The sequence below is a fragment of the Neovison vison genome, chromosome 6 (assembly GCF_020171115.1).
Source record: "Neovison vison isolate M4711 chromosome 6, ASM_NN_V1, whole genome shotgun sequence".
Lineage (NCBI taxonomy): Eukaryota > Metazoa > Chordata > Mammalia > Carnivora > Mustelidae > Neogale > Neogale vison.
In genome coordinates, this window is record NC_058096.1 from 27,461,166 (window position 1) to 27,484,971 (window position 23,806).

At 35.1% G+C, this 23,806-nt stretch overlaps 1 protein-coding gene across 3 annotated transcripts in view; it reads right to left on the reverse strand.

Annotated features, from left to right (window-relative positions):
- USP25 (ubiquitin specific peptidase 25) overlaps positions 1 to 23,806 on the reverse strand; it is a 134,875-nt gene that overhangs the window by 14,224 nt on the left and 96,845 nt on the right. Inside the window, exons 18-20 of one of the 3 annotated variants that reach the window (XM_044251101.1) lie at positions 17,522 to 17,661; positions 12,056 to 12,169; positions 10,005 to 10,100 (exon numbers count right to left, since the gene is read on the reverse strand). In XM_044251101.1, the coding sequence (XP_044107036.1) occupies positions 10,005 to 10,100; positions 12,056 to 12,169; positions 17,522 to 17,661 (350 nt within the window). The remainder of the gene's footprint in view (positions 1 to 10,004; positions 10,101 to 12,055; positions 12,170 to 17,521; positions 17,662 to 23,806) is intronic. The other 2 variants (XM_044251102.1, XM_044251103.1) reach the window with 2 other exon arrangements.

A 23,806-nucleotide genomic window follows, 5' to 3' on the forward strand; every position in this document is an offset into this window, starting at 1 on the left:
AAATCTTCCCATTTTCCCAATTTGAAAAAAAAGGGCGCACATATTCATTTAATAACCAAACTATACTAAATTTGAGAATATAAAACAAAAAAAAATCAGTAACTGTTCTTCCTTATTATGGTCTTCAGGCAATGACTGTCATAAACTATTCCAAGTTCTTTTGAATATTTAAATATTTCAAGGTATCATCCTTTTGGCCAAAATTAATATGACCAAAATAAAATAAATTCGTATTGAGCCTCTTAAAGTAATACTGTAGGTTTAGAGATAAGAAATTATAACACTAAATGGTTACATATTTTTTTTTACCTACATTCAAAAGAGAGATTGTATATTTTTCCTAAAGAGCAAAGAGGTTTCTATTAACAAGCTGGAATACATATCCCTCTTTTATTCTAAAATTATGTTTATCCCTTAATTTTGTTCTATTTAAGATTCTCCCAATTTGCACAAGTAAACGCCAAAGTTAAAATCTATATTTAAAAAGTAGAGGTAAAAATGCACATTTAAATTTCTACAAGCGATTTTTCAAACACATAAAAAGTACGTTTTCACCAGCACAAATTATTTTTTTATAATTGATTATTTTTATTTATGAACGTCCTTCTAAAAAAGTTCTCTGATGTTTAAAATATACTGCAATCATATCTATTCCTTCAAAATTTCAACAGATGTTCCACGCCACTATATCTAGCCAAGTTCTTCACTATCATTACAAGCAAAGTTAACACTGCTGAGTTGTAAGTTAATTCATACAACTTCCTCAGAATCTTGCCGCAGAACTGTGTTTGTCCTTTCCATACTCTGGCTGCCTATGAAGGTAATTATTTAAGTTAACTACCACAGATAGTGCAAAGAAACCACCAAACATTTACAGAATGAAATATAATACTAGTCATCAGGTGGTGATGGAACTGTTTCGCAATTCATTTTTAAAAGTCTCTTTCACCAGACCTTTAACATGGTCCTACTATTCAGGTCCAAAGTTACCTATTCTGTCTTACTTCCTATGACTCTTCAACAAAGACTTCCTTCCACTTAGGTCAGACTTGTCTCCCCACAGATGCACTCATGCTCTTATTCCTTAAGTTCTCCTAATACATGATGTCCTTTCTTGTCTGTTCCCCATCTATCTGTAGATGACCCATTCAATAAGACTAGCTTCTTTCTCTTTTGAAATCTTCAGTTACAAAGATCCAAATGATTGTACATAGACTTTTTTCTACCTTTCCAAATCATAATACAAAATCATATTCTAAATCTATAATTTTAACAGACTTTATTTTGCTATAACTATATACATACAACAGAAGATACCAAATATATAAACATACAATATATTCTGGAAGGTCTAAGGGAAAATCAGACTAAGAATCAGAGAGCGAGGTATACTATGTGTTAATTGTGATATAAATTAAATCACAAACTTCTCCAAGTCTTAATGCTCTTATCTCTGAAAAAAGATCTGTTGACTTCACAGAGAGTGTGTATGTATGTGTGAGTGTGCATATAAATTGTTTTTATAGGCTATTTAAACAAACAAGCAAAAAAAACTGGCAGTGTACCAAAAGACAGAAGAAAACCTACTTCAAATCCCAGGGGACTTGTCATCATATAAGCAATATGATTTGAAAACAGTGCAATACATACAGGAATTAAAAATAAAGACAACTCACAAACTAAACTCTTAGGAATTAAAATAATACTGTCTTAAATTATTCTTGGGCCAAAGGAATCAAAATCATATTAAAATTGGGATCATAGGATATCAAAACCTAAAGACATAGGAAACTTCCAATTTAACCAATAGAGAAAAAGTGCATTTCAAGAAGCTAGGGCGGGAGAAGAGGAGAGGAAAGAAAATAAAGGTAGAAAAATAAAATAATGTGGCAATTAGATAAAAAAGACCCAAAATTTTTCTTTCCAAAAAGCTGATGGAAAACCAACATATGGGAGAAAACTCACCACCACATATCAGAAAGGTGACAAAAATACAACAACAACAACAAAATGAGCTTTACAATTTGTTTAAAAAGTAACACATATAACTTTATGCCAATAAACTACAAGTTTTTAATTAAACAGATGCTCATCTAGGAAAATGAATTACCAGAATTGCTTTAAAAGGTACAAAAACTACCAAGTCTTTGAAGAGACCCAGTAAAGTTACAGAAGACTGAAAAGGTTGCTCAAGATCCATACCCAATAATGGAATCAGGCCCACTTTGTTTTAGAGCTGTATGGTTAAGTCTTCAAGGACCAAATAATTTCTTCATCTACACTACTCCAAAGTCTGAGAAAAGGGAAAAGCCTCCTTAATGATTACACATGGCCAGCATAATCTGAATATAAAATATTGACAAATATAAAAAAGGAAATTGGAGATCAAATTATCTATGAACATAGATGTCAATACTTATCCATTTTTGATAAACTACATTGTGTACAAAAAGAATATATAGAAACAGTGTTTACAATGTTTAAAAAAGGGGGGTCAATGTTAAAATCATTACATTCTATGGGTTAAAGATTACAATCTTTCAGAAGAAACTTTTAACTATGAATTTGAGAAAGTGTTTTTAAAATTGTAAAGGGAAATCTATAAAAAAATACTATACATCATACTTGAAAATAGAACACTAGAGACACAGCCATTAAAATTATTTTCATATTTAACTATATTCTGAAGTCTGGTTAACATAATAAAAGCAGAAATGAAATAACAAGTATGATGGAAATTATCCCAATTATGAGATAATTATTCAGAGCCAGTGTACTGAAATAATGACATGAATCAACTAAAAAAAAAAGAGCCCAATAAGGTAACTGGATTCATTAAATAAAAATTTAAAAAATAAAAAATAAATTAATTAGCTCTCCCACTATCTACCCTACCTGTAACTTGGTAGAATAGTAGGATAAGTGCCTCAATTCATAAAAACAAACTTTTTTTATATGCATAGGAATAAATTAAAGAAAGGTATAAGACCATTAATAAAGTAAAATTATAAAACATACATTTGATTGAAGAAAGTCCCCAAATATCAGCAGTAGTAAACATGTCTTGATATGCCCATCAAGGAAATGGGAAGACAATTACAGAGTAGTCACAATGGAATACCTTGAGAATGGACTACAACTATATCCAATAACACAGCTAAAGCTCCAAACATGTTGAGTAAAAGCAGCCAGACAAAACGAGGACCTATAGTGAAAGATTCCAAGTGTATAAAATATAAGAACACTTTCTTATGTTGTTAGAGGTCCAGTGAATGTCTTCTTTGGGGTGGTGGAAGAATGCAGTAAGTGACAGGAAGGAGAAACAAGCATAGCTTCTGAAGTACCGTATGTTCCAGGCCCGACTGGGAGTTACACGGACATGTTCACGCTGGTCACTGATGGAGCTGTTCACTCATGGGCTGTACTGTTTGGCATGTTTTATGCTGTCATAAATATACTTTTACAACTTTTGAATAAACAAAAGCGTAATAAAAATAGGCATTTTAGGAGCACCTGGGTGACTCAGTGGGTTAAGCCTCTGCCTTTGGCTCAGGTCATGATCCCAGGGTCCTGGGATTGAGCCCCACATCAGGCTCTCTGCCCAGCGGGGAGCCTGCTTCCCCCTCTCTCTGCCTGACTCTCTGCCTACTTGTGATCTTTCTCTCTGTGTCAAATAAATAAAATCTTTTTTTTTTTAAGGCATTTTAAAAGTCCAAAAAAGTTATGTCAACTAGGAACAACTGCTGGACGACCAAGAAGAAGTCTCATGAATACAGAAGTGTTCATACTTCATTAAAATCCTAAGGACACTTTAATAGGTATAGGCCCCTCCCCTCCCAAACAAAAACAAAAGCAAACAAACAAACAAAAAAACACACAAAAACATTTTAATGTCTTTCAGAGTAAATAAAGTATACAAATCCCATGATTATAATTATGGTATGACCCTCCCACTGCCACCACTGTGCATAAACATACAAGTAACAAGTACTTTGCAAATACTTTCCTTCTGGCTTTTATATTTGCTCGTCATAGCAGTCTTATACTGCCTTTCTCTAAATTTCATCTTTACATGACAAAAGCCTCTCTCTTTAAACCACGAGAATTTGGGAATTCTCTGTTAACAGTGGAAACTGACCATAACATCATCAACTGGGAAAAGAACGCAGGTAAGCATCTTTCCTCGCTTATTCTTCCAGCTCTGCCTGCCTATTAACACTCATACTGTGTGTTTATAGGGAGCAGACTCCCATGTGTGAGGGCCTGTGGTTACTGTTGTATCTGAGAGTGAGTTGACGCTCTCCCTAATAAAGAGGTTAAATCTCAGCAAGTCCACCTACCCAGATATAAGTTTCATTCTCCAATTTTTATTTTTATTGTAAAAACCAACATTCATCACATGGTTTACCACCAGCAAACATATAACATTTTAAAAACTGATCCAACCATAATATATGGAAGTCCATTTTTAGAAACAGGCAGAGAGTTGAAAAACTTCTTATAACCAAAAAGCTAATACAAAATAAACCACTAAAGATATTTTTTGGTAATGGGACAGAAGAGATATAGATGTATCTATATCATATTATACTATAATTACATATAATTATGTATAAAAACATAAATATTAAAAATAAAAATCATAAATATACTATATCTAATTTAGGGAAACAGTAAGAGAAACAGCTATCATATGTTAGTTCCTGTGTTTTACATATATTTTGTACATAATATTTTCAGTACATATATTTTGTACATATATTTTCAGTACATAAATACTGAAAATAAAAATTATCAATATACTATGTCTAATTTAGGGAAATAGTAAGACAGAAGCAGCTATCATGTTAGTTACTATGTTTTGTATATATATTCTGAATGTTGACAATGATTAAAATCAATTGCCAAAAAAAACAAAAAAATAGGCCAATCACTGCAGAAGGAACAACCACCACCAAGAAAAAAATTATCAAAAAAATCTATAACCAAAAAAGAGGCCTAGGCTCATATGGTTTTATAAGTTCTAACTTACTTTTATGGAATAGACAATTCCTATGTAAACTACACCACTGTATTAAAAAAAAAAAAAAAAGCTTTCAAATTCACTTACTAAAGCTAACAAAAGTATAAGATAAAACCTGATGAAGATAGCAGAAAAAAAGAAAAATACGGTAAATTTTTATTAATAGAGAATGTAGAAAACCCAAATAAAATGCTGAGTAAATAGTGTGTACATTTGAATTCATAAAAATAAAAATTTACTAAGAAAAGTGCTTTAAGAAACTACTACAGAAAACTTATAATACCTTGGATCAAAGAAGACTTTTTATATAGCAATGAAACTCCAGAACCCAGAAAGGAGAGAAAGATTTGAAAGCAGTGTTTTTAAAACTTCTTTATGAAATAAAGGTACAATAAACCAACTCAAACAGAAATGGCAGATGGGAAAAAACAGTGCATTTGTCCATAAAGAGTGTACTATAGGGGCATCTGGGTGGCTCAGTCGTTAAGCCTCTCTCTGCCTTTGGCTCTAGTTGTGGTCCTGAATCAAGGCCCACATCAGGCTCCTTGCTCAGTGGGAAGCCTGCTTCTCCCTCCCCCACTCCCCTTGCTTCTGTTCCCTCTCTCATTGCCTTTCTCTCTGTGTCAAATAAATAAATAAAATCTTTTTTAAAAAAGAGGGTAATATATAATAAATGAAAATACACATCTATACTGTAGAATACGAAATGCAGGAAGAAAAGATAATGTGGTAGATACACTGCCTTTATTTTAAGAATGCCCTCAATATATTTATGAGTGATATGTTACAAAATAATATAAATAGTAAAATGTAAAAATGAAAAAAAAATTCCCTATATACGCATGATTGCATAAACAAAAGTAAGAAATCAGAAAGGTTACACAGTGATCACAGTGGTTACACAGCAGTGGCAGAGACTGCCATTATTAGTTTTAATTTAGACACCTATATATTACTGAATGATTGCATTGTGTACCTATTACTGCCATTTTTAAATTTTTAAATATTTTTTAAATTACATATTTTTTTTTTAAAGATTTTATTTATTTATTTGACAGAGAGAGATCACAAGCAGGCCGAGAGGCAGGCAGAGAGAGAGAGGAGGAAGCAGGCTCCCTGCTGAGCAGAGAGCCCGATGCGGGCCTCGATCCCAGGACCCTGAGATCATGACCTGAGCCGAAGGCAGTGGCTTAACCCAATGAGCCACCCAGGCGCCCTAAATTACATATTTTTTAAAATTATGTATTATCAGCTAGAATTTTCCAAATGCTAATCATTTACCTATACCAGAAAACACATTAATGATAAACTGATATTTACATAAGATTTTATATGTGTGTATATGTATGTGTGCATATATATACATATATACCTATACACATATATACACATATACATATACAAATACATACACACACACACACACCTCTCAATTACAGATAGGTAAAAATAAATATACATGGATATAAGCTTCAGAGATTTGCTGCTGCCTCAAAATCAGAGGGTAAACTGAAAAAGAAAAAAGAGATGAAAAATGGAAAATATATAAAAGACAAGTCACAAAGGACATCCTAGGTAATGGTGAAGAAAGATCCCAAGATATTAGTTATACACTGGGGGTAAAAGAAAATCAGTGCAGGGACGCCTGGGTGGCTCAGTTGGTTAAGCCACTGCCTTCAGCTCAGGTCATGATCCCAGGGTTCTGGGATCGAGTCCCACATTGGGCTCCTCGGTGGGGAGCCTGCTTCTCTCTCTGCCTCTGTCTGCCTGTGGACGGTCTCTCTCTCTCTCTCTCTCTGACAAATAAGTAAATAAATAAATAATTTTTTGAAAAGAAAAGAAAATCAGTGCAGACTGAAACAGGTTACAAAGCTCTGGAATAACAGACTTACAGAAGATGTGTATTCCAGAAGAGATCTATTCCAAAATAAATTTCCCCAAGAAGGTAAAACTGACACCAGAATGTGGGAGATTTAAAACTGACAACAGAATGTGAGAGATTTAAACAAAGTCTTTGTTTAAATCTTTTAAACTCTCTAAACTGACTTTAGAAGCACATCAGTAATACATATAGAAAACTAAGGAAACCAAAAAATAAAACAACTCCAAGGAAAACGAAAGCTGAGGGGGGAAAAAGGTCAAAGTAATGTTTATGATTCAGCTCAATCCTGAGGAGCATACATAGAAATAAAAATACAGGGGCGCCTGGGTGGCTCAGTGGGTTAAGCCTCTGCCTTCGGCCCAGATCATGATCCCAGGATCCTGGGATCGAGCCCTGCATGCGGCTCTCTGCTCAGCAGGGAGCCTGCTTCCCCCTCTCTCTCTCTCTGCCTGCCTCTCTGCCTACTTGTGAGCTCTGTCAAATAAATAAATAAAATCTTAAAATAATAATAATAAAGAAATAATAATACAAACTGAGAATTCCGTTTTAATCCAAATGACAAATTTTACACGTCTGTGTGTGTGTGTGTGTGTGTGCGCGCGCGCACGCGCGCGCAGACAGACGGAAAGATGGAAGGGTGGGAACTACGGGGTAGGGTAGCACAGGAGAAGGAGAGCTCATTGTTCATATTCCTGAGTAGGGAATTCAACAGGAAATGTGTAAACCAAGAATCACAAAAGCTTAAGCATTCTGTGTTGACTTAAAGATATGGAATTCATGCCAAGAGGATTAGATAAAATAACCGGAAACTGTTACCACAGCAGAGGTGGGGGGGGTGTACTGTTGTTTGTGATGTATCTCATTAGCTGGCTCTTTACAATATAAGCAGGTATCAATCTAAAAAATGTGGAATTCCCAATTCAACATAAAGATATCCAACTTGGAAAAAAAAACATGACAGTGTTACTCTAAATGACAGATACTTTCCCCACAAGAAATGCATGAAACTTCAGAAGACATACATTCAGTGTATTTTAAGAAAAGAAAATATAGGCCACCTGGAAAAACTGAGGTTTTTTTTTTTAATTTTTTATTTTTTATAAACATATTTTTATCCCCAGGGGTACAGGTCTGTGAATCGCCAGGTTTACATACTTCACATCACTCACCAAAGCACATACCCTTTTTAAACAAAGTTTCGTGTTTTTTTTTTTTTTCCAATAACAGCAGTTTTTAAACCTTTCTTACTTAATAGGGTGATAACTCATCATGGGATCTGTTTGTTTAACACTTAAAATCCTATATTCCAGAAAACTCCTCAGTCTTGGGCACACCAAGATGGCCAGCCACTCTAACAAGTTCAAAAGTATTTACTATTATAAGGCTACAAAGCACAAGCCCTAAAGTACCCCAAGTACTAAAGAATTAAAGAAATAATGAAAATAAGCAGCTTTTTGAAGACTGAGTTGGATGAAGGCAGGGTATAGAAAATTAAGGGAAAGTTTGAGATTTTTAAGGTCAAGAAAGGAAGCATACAGTTTACTATAGTGAACTGTATCTCAGTAAAGCCTTTTTGGTTTTTTTAGGGAAAAAAAGTGAAGTGAAAACAACTTGAAGTTTTTGGTAATGTAAGATCAATATATTATAATTAAAATATTGTAAAGATCGGGATAAGATGACGTGCAGAATAAAAGCAAAAGAAAAAAAAATTAAATTTCCCTACAACTTAAAGCCCACTCATTGACAAGTCCTTGAGATAAGGAGCTTGTGACCTTCCTTTAGAACTCAACCGCCTTGATGTTAACACCCTGCTAAGGGTGAAGGCAACCTTATCTTCACATTAGCCTGATCTCCAGGATCCTATAAGTCTCCTTTAATATATAAAAATCCCTTTGGAAACTTCATCTCTAACCCCCACCCCCCCCCCACCAAGATATATGTCAGCAATCATCCTCTAAGCCTACAGCCCACTAATACTCATCTGAAGGGTCTCATGACTAAGGTCTTAACTAGATGATGATAAATGACCTTTTCTCACAACAGCTAGCCCCTCAAAGTCCTGGAAACCTTGCTTCTAAATTCCTTAGAGATTTATGCTATCCCTAACTCCTTCCCAATTTGAAAGTATATAATCAGCCACCCCTCATAACCCCAGTACAGCTCTTCCTGTCCCCAGGTCCTGTCCCTGTGCTTTAATAAAACCACCTTTCTGCACGAAGACGTCTCAAGAATTCTTTCTTGAAAGTTTGCTTCCAAACCGCAATATTTTTACATCATTAGAGGGGAAGAGATTTGGTCATAGAATAATGCAATTGCTTGATGATCTCACATTTCTTGAAATGACTAGGATATTAAAAATTCAGGACAAAACGTTAAATGAGTAAGAAACATAAAAATAAATGAACAAATCATTTTTGAAACAACCAAGTGAAGAAAGCAGTTTAAAATCAAATGATGGTGAAATATATATATACTATATATATATATATATATAGTAATACTGGGTGCCTGGTCGCTCAGTAGGTTAAGTGGCTGCCTTCAGCTCAGGTCATGATCCCAGAGTCCTGGGATCAAGCGACTCATTGGGCTCCCTGCTCAGCAGAAAGCCTGCTTCTCCCGCTCCCTCCGCCTGCCACTCTGCCTACTTGTGCTCTCTATCTCTCTGTCAAACAAATAAATAAATTCCAAAAAAATTATGTATATATATATATTGTAATACTGACAAATAGTATTACCAATGAGAAGAAAACAAACTATACCAGAAGCAATTACTCCATTTCTATTTTCACTCATCAATACCTTTTATTCCCTTCAAATAAAAACACAATTCAAATTTCTGCTAACAACCCAAAGGTGAACTATTAGGGTAACTCAGGTAAAATGCTTTGTTTTTTGTTGAATTATCTGGGTTACCAAAACAAAACAAAAAAAATTACTCTTAGATTCATGCATAAAAGAAACCCTTAGAACATCAGGTGGCCATGGCTAAGACAGGAAAAGAGAAATTATATAGGAAACAAAATGTAATTCAAGGAAATAAAATATTTTAAGAATTTCATTTAAAAACATTAAAAAATTAAATGAAAATGTTAATTGTACCTTAAAGAACCCTGCTTCAGGGCCACACCTGTCATACACACTCCGGGATTTACCTATCGCCATGATAATACCTTGCATGCTCGGTGTCATCATGATCTGCCACAGGAATTCAAAGTGAGAGTTTTTGAATGGTTAACATAAAAAAGTATCAAAAACCAAAATAACATCTTGACATGCAAGCTAAAAGTCCTTTGTTTTTCACTACTTATAAACTAACCATTGCCTATTTTACGGCAGATGTGGTTCAATATACATACAAGCATCTTTCAAAGTCATCCGTACAGGGCCACAGCTAGCTCTAGATGGTACCTTTGTGCAAACCGCAAAAAGGCAACCACCCTCTTCTGAACTGAAGAATTCCAAAAAGTCACCTCCTTCTTGACAAACAATCAAAAAGTGTTGCTCTCTGAGAACCACCTAGAACAAGCAACACTCTTTTTATTTAAAAAAAGTGCCTCTTTAAGGTTTGAGGAGCTCAACAGGAGCTCAATTTCACCTCCACTTTGCCCTGCTGGCTGGGCGCCCTTACACACAGCATGACCTGAACACCTGTGAGCTGCAGCCCTGTATCCACGCGACTTCAAGTTCCCAGGTACATGCACGGTTAAACGGACACTCCAGTTTCAAAAACAAAACAAAATGCATCTCTGCCAACAGCATAAGCACTTACACAAAAGGCAGCATTAAATGATTAATCAAAATTCTAAATTTTAAAATACCACAAGGCTTACCCCAAAACAAGCACTCAGGTACTTGGTCAATAAATTAACGTTTTTACTAAAAACATGGCAGTTTCCGTAATTTTCAAGCAGCAACATGGTAATGAAACAGTTAACTGGAACAATGTACTGCTATTAAGTATTACATACTTAAGCATGTCTTTGTTTCTGAAATAGCTCATCACTCTTAGCGGTTCACATTCTAAAATATCTGCAAAATGAAACAACTCAGAGTACTCTGAAGCTTGGTATTAGAGCAATCAAGAGATTGCATCCAACACCTCTGATTCACTGAAACTATCACCCAAATTTTGATTATACACTGAGTCACAATATACCTAATATCTGCTTCAGAAAATTCATCTGACCAGTTTCTATCTCATAAACCAGCTCTTTATTCTCCTTACGGCCATTGCTTTCTTACACTGGCACAGTAATCTTCATGTCTTTGTGACACTGCTGGTTTCAATGATTAACTCTTACATAATCGCTTAACTGTAACTTCAAAGTAAGTCTGAAATAAAGTTGCTTAGAAAAACTATTTGATATATATTAAATTCTCCCATCCAAGTACTAACCAGGCCCGACCCTGCTTAGCTTCCGAGATCAGACGAGATCGGGCGTGTTCAGGGTGGCATCCATGCCAGTAAAAACTAACAAATGATAGAATTCAAGGTCTTCCATACTATTCAGAAACAGCTTTACTGGCCCTGGCCTCAAATATAGGAAAGATCAAATATAAGAGTCTTAAGAAAAAAGTGAGAAAAAGGGGGGGATCTGATGGGACAAGAACAATAGCACATTTTCATCTGGATTCTCAAGACCAGTGTATAAAGCACTGGAAGGCATTCGATAATAATGAATCGCTCCATTCACATTCACATGGAGGTTGCAGAAGCAAAAATACCCACCATCTATCTGCAATCAGGCTGTACGACTTTTTGGCAGGAAATAGTAGGCGAATTATAATAATACAGAATTCAAGTAAAACAGGAAATTATTTTTAAATGTTTAAAGTTTTTGCTACTTAACTAAACAAACCTTATTGTAATCTATCAACCTAGAAAAAACTGATCATATGTCTACATAAAAGAATTAACTCTAGAAACATTAAATTATTCTTTTGACAAATTCCATAAGCTTTCTACTTAAATTTTCATTTGAAATTCAAAGTTCTGTAAGCAGTTGGTAAGGTAATTTCAGACCATGGGTGGCCAAGCTGTATGTTATGCAGCAATACACATAAATGTGAAGGTGCATGCAGGCCCAAAGTACGTGTATTAAACAGGCACAGGAAAGCAGGAACAGTGCAGAGGTCTACAATAAAGGTACCTCGTCATCATAACCCCCCTCCTTTGACTCAATCATGAATTTCCCTACATGGGGAATCGCCACCTCTACAACTTGCTGGTTAGAAGGTGGTTGGCTTGTGGTATTTTCAGGTTTCTGCAGAAAAAAAATTATTAGTAGGAACATTAGAAAAAAGAACAATGGAATATCAAGTAAAAAGGGCAGAGATTCCTGAGTTTTTAAAAAATACCTATACTTGCTTAGTATGAGATGAAACCACCCGAAACCAACATTAGAAGTGAATGCCTTAAATAGTAACATAAGATATATAACTTTCCTTTTACAACTCAACCACTAAAATTTTTTTTTTCTACAAAGCATTTTGGATACCAAATCCTTAAAAATAATAAATAGTGGTAGTTATATTTCCTACTGCTGTCTGTAAATTACAGCTAAGGTTTTTATTTTTTTTTAATTCTAGTAATTCTATAAATCCTTTCTTGACAACTCCATCAAAACAAGACATGACCTCCTCTGAACCCATGAGAGTTTGTAGGTTTTCTTTTTATGGTTTTACTTTTCTATCCTTCCTAAGAATTAATACTATATCCAATTTATATCCACAGTCTATTGTGTTTAGCTCACTCTGTGTAGCCTATAAGAGTCTTGTATGATGCACTGTACGATGTATTTATATGTATGTCTGATGAATTCTTGCTTCTGAAAAATGCTGGGAGTGACATCTCTTTTTAACAATTCAATCAGATTTTTTTCTTTTCATCCTTTTCTTTGGTAACAAATTCCGCACTAATAGAGTAGAAGATAGTATAAAATCCAAAAAAGTCCACTCAAAGATACTAATACGGTTCATCCAAAAACAATGTCCAGATTTCAAAAAGATCTTATGTTACTGAATAAATTTATAATTAGAAATATTCACTATATACCTATAAACAAATTTCCCAAGTACTTAAGGTGCTTGAAAGCAGCTTGCTTAAGTAATTTCAGTTTGCACATTTAGTTTTCTGAAGCAAAAGATAAACTTTAGTTTTGATATAAACAAAATTGTAATAAAAGCAATTAAAAAGGCTTGATTTCATTTGAAATATAAGTAAATTCTAGAGAGTCATTTTATGACTTTCCAGAAGTATATATGCAGAAAGAGTTTAAACAATAAAGCAAAACTAATGGCCAAGACTGACACTGCCCCTTCTAAAAGAAATGCTACTTTTAAGCATAACATATTTAGAAAAGGTTTCCTTATTTTGAGTCCTCAACTTTTGAAGAGGAAATAACCAACCTGCATAGTTGTTGTGATCACGAGAGATAAGCTAATCCAATACTTCATATATAATAGTTTTCTATAATGACAAGTATTACCAGTATTATAATAATAATATACTACTTTAAAGTGTTTTTATTTGAATAGAATAACCCAATATGACTAGCATACATACCTAGAGAGATATGCTTATGAAAGAAGAATAATTATGCTGGGTCTCTAACCACAACAGTGAAATTTGATCAGGTAAATTAGGAGAGCTGTCTAGACTTTCTCTTCTCACTTCTCACAATCAAATCAATCTAAAGCAGTATTATCTTAAGAAGAGAGAATATAAATTTAAGTCAAGTAGCAACTGTGAAACTGATCAGTATTTGTATATTGATCCTTATAAAACAATATATGGGTTTTGGAAAAAAAAGTTGCACTTAGGAAAAAATAATGTTTTATAAACATTTTCAGTTACCACAGAAGAGTTTCTACAGCGTAATACTGGTAAGTTATATAGATGCAAACTGAGAAACCAAAGAAACTTTGGTGAATATAATAATCCTGTTGTATTATTCATCAAGTCTAATTAGATATCCTTAGGTACCATAAACATTTTCCATATAAAGAATTTGAGGACTCAATAAAGGAAAGTACAGGTGTATTTATCTTTTTCTAATATTGTCAGGCCCTTTTACATAAACACCTCAACAAAAGCTAAATTTGAAAGGAGTTAGTGTTTCAGTTAATAAACATTCCCAAAAGAATTAAAATACAAATATTTTTATTAATGGCCTGAAATCCATTAAGTGGATTGCTTTAAGAAGCAGTTTTTCATGAAAGAGTGACTAGAAAGCTATATAACTACAACCATGTTGTAGTAACGGCCCCCTACCTTTCAACCCAGTAATTCAACTATGGGGAATCCATTCTAAAGAAATGAACTGAAATATAGAGAATATTTCATTTCTAATGGCCTATTTATAATAATATAAAGGTAGAAACAAATACACAGTGAGGGAGGTAAATAACAATTTAATCACTCAATGGAATTAACATTCAACCATTAAAGTTTTTCAGAGAATTTTCAACATGGGGAAGTGTTTATGTCACATGTTAAATGATTAAAGAAGAGAAGGCAATACATAAACAAAACTGTATATGCAGTAGTACTTCAGCTACATAAAAAAATCCCAAAACTGTACATAAAAATAAAATTAAAAAAACTAATATATTACATGATTAGAGCTTTGAGCAGTGGGAGTACATGTGATTCTTTCTTCAAGTATGCTTTTTGTCTTTTTCAAATTTTAAAATATTTCACTTAAAATTAAACAGATCCTTCTAAACAGTAAGCTGTGTATATGTTTAGAGACTATTTCTCTATGGTTTCTGTGACCATACTTTCCGGGAAATTCTTAAGCTAAGGTTGGAACTTAATATATTGTATATTTGTAAAATGATTTGCATTTAAGTAACAAAAAGAAACTAACAACTGCTTAGTACCTATACTAAATGCTAGGTACCTTCAAAAAAAAAAATTTAATCCCACAATGATCTCTATTTTATGTAAAAGCAAACTGGTGTTCAGAAAAATTAAGCACCTTATTCAAGTTTGCATAGCTAGTGAGAAGCAAAACCCATATTCAAAAACCCAGGACTATCTAATCCCAAAGTCTGAACACTCCTTTCATAGACACAATTTTGTTTCTAAGGTATATTTTTAAGTGAGAAAAACCTGTATGTCATTATTATGATCTGAAGCAACTAATCATGAGACCAAGAACAGGCTGCTTCAGACAGCCACAATTAACATATTTGTAGACATGTTACAGCATTTATACAAACAACTCGGGCCTATTGTTGGTGCTCCTCCAGAAGATGCACCAAATGGAAAAACATTTATGCTAGCTGTCTATCATATTCTCTCAATGTTATTCTCCTTTCTCGAGTAAAGGTGAAGTAGATTATAGGCTTATGATATTCGTATTATATTTTATATATATTAGTTATGTATATTATATATATTATACATATAAATGTTAAGTATAAAATATATTTAAGTGCTGGTTTCTGCAAATTTATGTTATATGTGATTAGACAAACTAAACAAATCACGTTTCTATATTAAGCTAAATAATACCTTTGGCTTTCTGGTTATAGTTAAAAGGATGATACTTACTAACCATAACACAGAATTTATAAATAAAATTCCTAATTAGCAAAAAGCCAAGCAATTACATTTTTAGACCAGTAGTTGCATCTACTTCTCTGCCCTTTCTAGCTCCCTAAGTTTTCTTCTTCTACCACTCCCCAAGAAGCTAGACATCTCAGATATATTACAAGAAGCATTTTCCAGGAATGCTTTAGAATAGAGTTAGCAAGGGTTCATCTCAAGCTCATTTATAATCTCCAGGACATTTGCAAAATTTGGAATAAAAAAAAAACCTATATTAAAACATTTTTATAGTAAAATGATATAATCAAAATTTTTCATATAGGAAGTGAAATGAAAAAGTAATTCTGGGGGCACCTGGGTGGCTCAGTGGGTTAATGCTTCTGCCTTCGGCTCAGGTCGTGATCCCAGGGTCCTGGGATGGAGCCCTGCATCAGGCTCTCTGCTCAGCGGGGAGCCTGCTTCCTCCTCTCTTTCTGCCTGCCTCTCTGACTACTTGTGATCTCTGTCTGTCAAATAAATAAAATCTTTAAAAAGTAATTCTGATTATTTCACTCATCAAAACATAACAGAATATCTCATTAATTGAACATTTTTGTTAATCAAAAATGATTAACACATTAAAGACCTCATTGCAATTAGCAGGTTTTTGTTGAGATTAAGTTCACGAAGTAGAAAACTGTGCTGGAAAACTGCATGTATGTCCTGGGCACCCGGGTGGCTCAGTAGTTAAGCACCTTTAGCACAGGTCATGATCCCAGGGTCCTGGCATCAAGTCCTACATCAGGCTCCCAGACCGCAAGGAGCCTGCTTCTCCGTCTGCCCCTCCTCCCACTTGTTCTCTCAATCTCTCTTTCTCTCAAATAAATAAATAAAATCTTAAGAAAAGAAGAAACAGAAAAATTGTGTGACCTGTTCCCTTTAGTTCTCTAGGTAGGTAATCTTCAAATACTAAAATTAGCTATCAAGTAACCTACATTATAGCTGCTTGTGCTTACTAATAAAAAAAATGACTACAGCAAGTGAATGTTTTTGTAAGACGAAATTCTTGAAATAGCATCTCTCAGGTCATATGCACTGAAAACACAGTACAATACCAATGTACTCAATGTATTGCTATAAAAGCATACAATTCAAGAGCTACAACACAGGAAGGTTATAAGGACAATTCTGTGTGGACACTACTGAAATACACATAAACCACTTTGCAAGATCACATTTATCCTGCTAATAATACTCGAAGCTAGAACTTCCAGTATTTACTATTAAACATATTCCATGGGACAATGAAAATTATTACCTAATATTCCCAACTACTCCAATGTAGTAAGACTAAAGATAGAGGGAAGGAGTGAGGGGAAAAGAGAAATAATGCTAAATTTTATACTTCTCTTTTTTTTTTTTGACAGCATAATGAATATTTATTATGATTATTTTAATTTAAAAAAATAAGCCTCAAAGTCTCTGGGCAGTAAGCTAAAATACAATAAAAAGCAGTATCATAGTATTAGTGACACAGCTTGCTGGCATGCAGTGGTGCCTATACTTCTCTCAAGTTCCAAATCAAATGATCAATTTAGACTATGATTGTGATTTTTCATCAGTCCCTAACAGGAATAGAGAAATTTTTTTGAAAAAAGAAGCATTTTTAGGCACCTCAGTCAGTTCAGCGGCCAGCTCTTGATTTTGGCTCAGGTCATGATCCCAGGATCCTGGGACTGACCCCTAAATGGGGCTCTGCGCCCAGCAGGGAGTCTGATTGAGGATTCTCTCTCTTTCCCTCTGTCCCCCACCCCACCCCATGCTGCTTGGGCACTGAAGCACTCCCTCTCAAAATAAATAAATATATCCTTGAAGGGGGAAAAAAAAGGCAGCATTAAAAACTTAAGCTGAGGAAGCTAAAGCCCGAGGGTTAGGTAACAGCACTGTCCTTGATCATGTTAACATTAGTTTCTGCCCTTGGCCCTGTCTCCCCTGACTCCCATGCAGGCTGCTCTCCGAGACACTGCTGGAAATGTCATGAAGATGGCTATGCTCCCAGAGCTCAAAGAAAAGTTCTTACCGACTGCAAAACTGTTTCAGGACTTTTATCTTCATGCTCATGTGATGCCTTGGTAATTATTCGAATAGTTTCTTCTTTCAAGTGCTTTGAGAAATCACTTCTTGACGGCTGCTCTAGATATTCTGGTTCTCCTGCTTGTGCTTCATAAGAAAAGAATCAGTTGTACGTCTAATACAAATCACAGAGAGCTATCTAAGATGAATCTGTTATTTAATGCTAATTCAAAGTTAGAGAGTAACCAATTTTACTTTTATTTAATATATCACTCAACATATAACACCTACCCCAGAATTTAAACTCCCCCCTCAAAATCAGGTTCAAGAGTAGTCAATTACTGAAGAAAATATTCATTTTCTCATAGTCTATGGTTAGAAATTCATAGCAAATTTTTCTGTCATGATAAATACCAAAAATCTCATTTTGGAGTATCATCAGTGTTAAAGAAAGAAAGAACGAATGAACGAGAGAAAGAAAAGAAAGAAAGGAACATTTAGTTTGTATAACAATCCTGGTCTGAGTTTCCACAGAGTACACAGTAGCTATTTCTCTGGCCACAAAATCCTTTTTCACACCTCCCTGACCAAACCTAACCCTGAATGAACCTGACCGACCTATTTTTTCCTAACCTGCCCTGGTAATTGAGTGTTGTAAGAGGAAAAACAATTACAACCTGACAAAACCAATACTAACATAAATTCAAAACTTCAAATACCATCCTTGCAAAGAACTCTCAAAGTTTTATCTATCATCTAGGCTCTGAGCTCAGACACACCAAGGCAACAATGTACTCTGAATGTCCCACTAGATGTTTTACCCACAACCCCAAATGCTTTATATAAGTGGGCCTCTGCCTTTCTCTCCAACATAACTTTGTATCCTTTGCTCTCTTCTTCCTTTTTCAGGTTATCTAATACACAAAAAAGAGGTTTTTCCCTTTCAACCTTTAGATCTTTCCACGTTTTCTTCCCTCTGCCTATATATTCAACCTACTCTCAGTCTCCCATCTAAGAACTTCTATATGTCTTTTTGTTTAAATACCAATTCCTTATGAAAGTATTCCTAATTACACCAATTTTAGAGCAGAGTTTCTCAGGTTCTTGGCACTACTGACATTTTAGATCATTCTGATTCCTTGGTGTGGAGTGGTCCCGTGCACCCGGCATCTTCCCTCTAGATGCAAGTGGTACTGTCCCTCCAGATGTGACAACTAGAAATGTCTTCAGTTTGTCAAATGTCCCCTGGGGGGCAAAATCGCTCTGAAATGAGAACCACTGCTCTAAAGTAACTTATTTTTTTCTTTTTAATAGCACTTTACCACAATTATGACTTAACTACTACTATATTTGTTTCAAGCCCATATCCCCTGCTAGACTAAGAATCTCAAAAGTAGGAATACTATCTCCTTCTTGTGTTGCTATTTCTTCAACAATTAGCATATAAGAAGCACATGATAACTTAATGGAACAAAAATTAATGGATAGAAAGAATAATAAAGTACACTAAAATGTTCTATAGTGTTACTGGGATTGGTTAGGTGAGCCCTTCCAAATCAACTGGCTTGACACAATAGGACTAATGCTACCCTTTTCAATATTTAATTAAAAAAAAAAAAAAAACCTTTCAAAGTGAAATATTATTCAAAAAGAAATACTATAATTTCAACACATATGCATGGGAGTACATCCATCCAATAAAGTTTAATTAAGTATTTAACTATGTGCCAGGCACTAGACTAGACAATGGGACTCCCCAGTGTGAACAAAGCCAATCTCTCACCCCATGGAGTTTAAAGTATGGAGAATGTAATTAATCAAAGAATCACACATATGAACTGTGACAATACTATAACAATACATGCTAGGAATAAAATGGGGGAGGGGCGACTCAGATTATGGAATATGAGATAAATTGACTTTTTAGCAGAAGGATGGTAGGTCAATCATCCCATTCCTTGATGGAACGATGATCTGAAAAAAGACCAGTGTGGCTGGAATATAGTGTAAGAGGAGAGATACAGCAAGAGATGATGGGGCAACATCAAAGGACCTTTGAGTCTAATAAAAAGTTTTAAGGGTAAAAGGAAGTAAATAAATGTTTTAAATACAATAGCAATGTGGCAAGGTTTTTTCTAGGGGGGGTGAAGATTGTGTTCATTTATGTCAGACAGAGAGAAAGAAAGAGAGCGCTAGGAGGGAGGAGGGTGAAAACGAGAGGGAGAAGCCGACTCTCTGCTGGGCATGGAGCCGGATGCGGGGCTCGATCTCAGGACTCTGAAATCGTGACCTGAGCAGAAGGCAGATGGTCAACTGACTTAAGCCATCCAGGCACCCAGCAATGTGGCAAGTTAAAAAAAAAAAAAAGCGGGGGGGAATGGATTAGAGAGGAAAGTAAAACCAGAGGTCAGTGAAAGTATTAGAAGGTACCAGAGCGGTATAAGCAAGAGATGGTGGTGCTTTTGGACAACAGAGGCAGCAAGAGAGGTAGAGAGAATTAGTAATACTGAAGATGTATTTTGAACACAAAGCTTTGGAGGCTGATGTGAAGATGACTTAAGTTTTTGGCATGCATAACTGGGATGATGGAGGTAAAACACACTATGACAAGGAAAATGCTTACAATTTATATGATAGGAGGGAAGTTTAAAGAAGTCAAATGCCCTTATTTCTGTATTTCTTGACTTAACACTGCAATATTCTTTCAGTGCCCTGTATGATGGATAAGGTGAAGAAAATTTTAGACTATTCCTCTAGCTAACTGTAGAACTTAACGCAACGAGGGCCAAGAAATCCATCTAGTCTGGCCCTGGTCTAACACACTGAAACATCAACAGTCTATGTAAAATAACTCCTTAGGAACAAAAGTAATTTATCTAATCAACACAGTCAAATGTATCTTGGGTCCCCAGTGTTAAGATTCCCTTCCACATAGGGATCTGAGCCTAAAAACCTTATGGGTAATGTTGAATGATCTTGCTAAATGTCATACAACAGAACTATTTCTTCTAGAGTTTTCTTTGTGTATGTAACATTCCAGGGAACTTACATTTGAGTGGTGCTATATAGAACCTAGGTGAACCTACAAGGATTTAACATCTGGGAGTTCAGAAACAAAAACCCAAACCTTACCCAGCATGTTTATTGAGCCTGGGCCGTTTATATTAGCAATGAAGAAAACTGACATAAAATTCACTCACTTTAAGAACTCCCAATAAAATCAGATAAATATACTCCATTACAATACAAAGTATTGAATGCAGCAACAGAGTCACACACAAGGTTCTACAGAAGCACTGTGGGCCCAATACATACACTTGGGATGCTGTTGTGTGTTAGGAAGGGTTTCCTAGAATAAATGCCAACTGAGCTAAATCCTGAAGAATGTGTAGAGAGGACTATCTTGGAAATGAGAAAGGAAATTCCAGGCAGAAGCACTAGCACATGCAAAAGGCTACCAAAAACAGACAGAAGATTATAAAATTCTTCTTATTAATGAGGCTTTATTTGGTAAATAAACCAAAATATAAGTACAACATAAATGTGGTAGTGAGAATAGTTGGAATTAAGAGGAAATAAGATAATAGCTGCCACAGGGGTACTATTAGGGGGACTCATAAAGACTTTGGGATATGAGGAAGGTCTTAAAGACCAGGCCAAATTTCAAGAATACTCATCATCAGAGGGTATTTTTTAAATGATGGATGCTTCATGAGATGCTATAAAGATAGGAAAGGTCCTCACAAGCAAGAGTCATGGGGAATAATATGGTTTATATAAAACAAAGTATTCACAGGAAAGTAGATTTGGAAGAAATACAAGGGAGTCAAATTATAATACATGATCCTTATATGAAAAAGAAGAGAGGTTTTGTCTTCATTTTGTCTAACCAGAAGGGTAAAAAATATGTTTACTGGAACAAATAACCAAAATGAGGAAAATAAAAAGTTCTTTCACTATCCAGAGAGAAGCACTACTAATATTTTTAGTATTATATATTTCCAGACTTTACCCACATTTTATAAAGAAAAAGAATTATTCTGAATATACTGTTTTTAACATAACAAACTTTTTTTGTGTCAATATAATTTTTACTGGTTAGACTTTGTTCTTCTGTACGGAGGGCTCATGTAACTCATACTCTACATATTGTACATGTAGGGAATTTCCACTTCTTTGTTAAAAACAAGAGCACAAAGAGTTTGGCTTTGTGTGTCTGTACATACATACAAGGTTTTTTGTTCATCCTAAAACCCTACAGAAGTCTCATCACTGCTGGCCTGCTATAAAGAGTAGGAATTCAATTAATAGAGACCACACTATTTTCTTTATCTGTGTTCTAATTGACCCTTTATACACGAATTGGTCCCTCAGCTTAATATATTCTTCAGGCTTCCATGCAGAATACAGCTGGAGATTACCAATTTTCTACGAAGGTATGCAATATCCCTGTATCTAAAGTATCTTTCACATCATCTATTTGTCCTATGGGTACATCACTGAGATTTTTAAATGGTTATCCTCCACATAAGAGATTTTCCAGCTGTGCTCTATGTTCTTGACGTTAAGTATTTCATTCACCTATCTGGCCATTAAAGAAGACCCAGCATGCTACAGGTACTCTGAACCTGCTTCTTTGGTCCACCTTCACATTGAGTAAGGGGTTGGGAGGGCTTGGGAGTGTTCTACCTATGTGTATTTCCTGGTTACGCTCTTCAACATTTTAAGAGGAGAGTTGCCCCAATAACCAATTAGCTTTCTGTTACAGCACAAGGATCTGTTTTTTTCCTTAAAAAAAAAACAAAAAACAAAAAACAAAACTTAAATTCAATTAGCCGAGATAGAGTACATCATCAGTTTCAGATGTTCAATAATTTATCAGTTGTTCATCACATCACATGCCCTTTATATATATATATGTATATATATATATAACTTATTTATTTATTTGACAGAGAAAGAAAGCACAAGCAGGGGGAGCAGCTGAGGGAGAGGGAGAAGCAGGCTCTCCACTGAACAGGGAGCCCAATGCAGGGCTCAATCCCAAGACTCTGGGATCATGACCTGAGCTGAAAGCAGACGCTTAACCACCCAGGCACCTCTCATATGCCTTCCTTAATACCCTCACCCAGTTAACCTAACCCCACACTCGGGATCTTAAATCTACGATCTTAAATCTACTATTTAAAAAAAAAAAAAAAAAAGGAGCAATATCTCCTCTTTCAGAAATATTTAATACCTTGCCTTACTGATGAGTCTTATTACATTCACACTTAGAAGAATATTTAAAGAAAATTATTTCAAAGATATGCAGAACATTCAATTCTAGAAACATATTTAAAATCAGTAAGTGCCCAGAAGTGGCCTATAAAGAGCCATGGTAGGCTCGCTACACAGAGTTACGAGAGAAACGGCACAAACAGAATCGTGGGAATGTGGGGGGCAGAAGCTTAAGAACCAGAGTTAAGCCTAAAATTTACCTAGGCAGAGTTACATCTGTACCACACATTTTTAGTCTGCTTCTCTAACGTATCATTATTTTGGCTAGACTTTTAAAAATGTTAGTATTCCCATAAAATGAGTATTATTTCTAGGAAACTCATTATTGGAATCTCCATAGGAAATGAATTCAATTCAGAAAACATTCAAGGGTCACCTACCATATGTCATTTATTATGTAGATTCTGAAAATATAAATAAGAACATCACTCAGTCCCTGCCTTAAAGGAACTTGAGAATATTATTCATTCTACCAGGTCTTATTTTCAGGAACCAGCTGTATTTTCCTGGAAAATCGGCTTGTTTATAACTTGTAGGCAGCATCTGTAGAGAAGTCCTAGAGCCAATTCTAAAAACCCCCTCTAGACAAATTTATGAAACCTTATGGAATGCACTCCATACCCATATTAACCTATTCACCTTGTTATTTTTTACCTTTAAAAAAAAAATCGGGGGGGGGGGCCCTGGGTGGCTCAGTGGGTTAAAGTTTCTGCCTTCAGCTCAGGTCATGATCCCAGGGTGCTGGGTTCGAGCCCAGCATCGGGCTCTCCTCTCGGCGAGGAGCCTGCTTCCTCCTCTCTCTGTCTCTGCCTGTCTCTCTGCCTAGTTGTGATCTCAGTCTGTCAAATAAATAAAATTAAAAAAAAAAAAATCGGGTATGCTTCACGGGTTATGAGGACTTCAACAATATTCTCCGAAACAATACTGTATTGCATGTTAACTACTAAAATTTAAACTTAAATAGTTTTTAGGGGTGCCTGGGTGATGCAGTCAGCAAGCAAGTCGGCTTGTG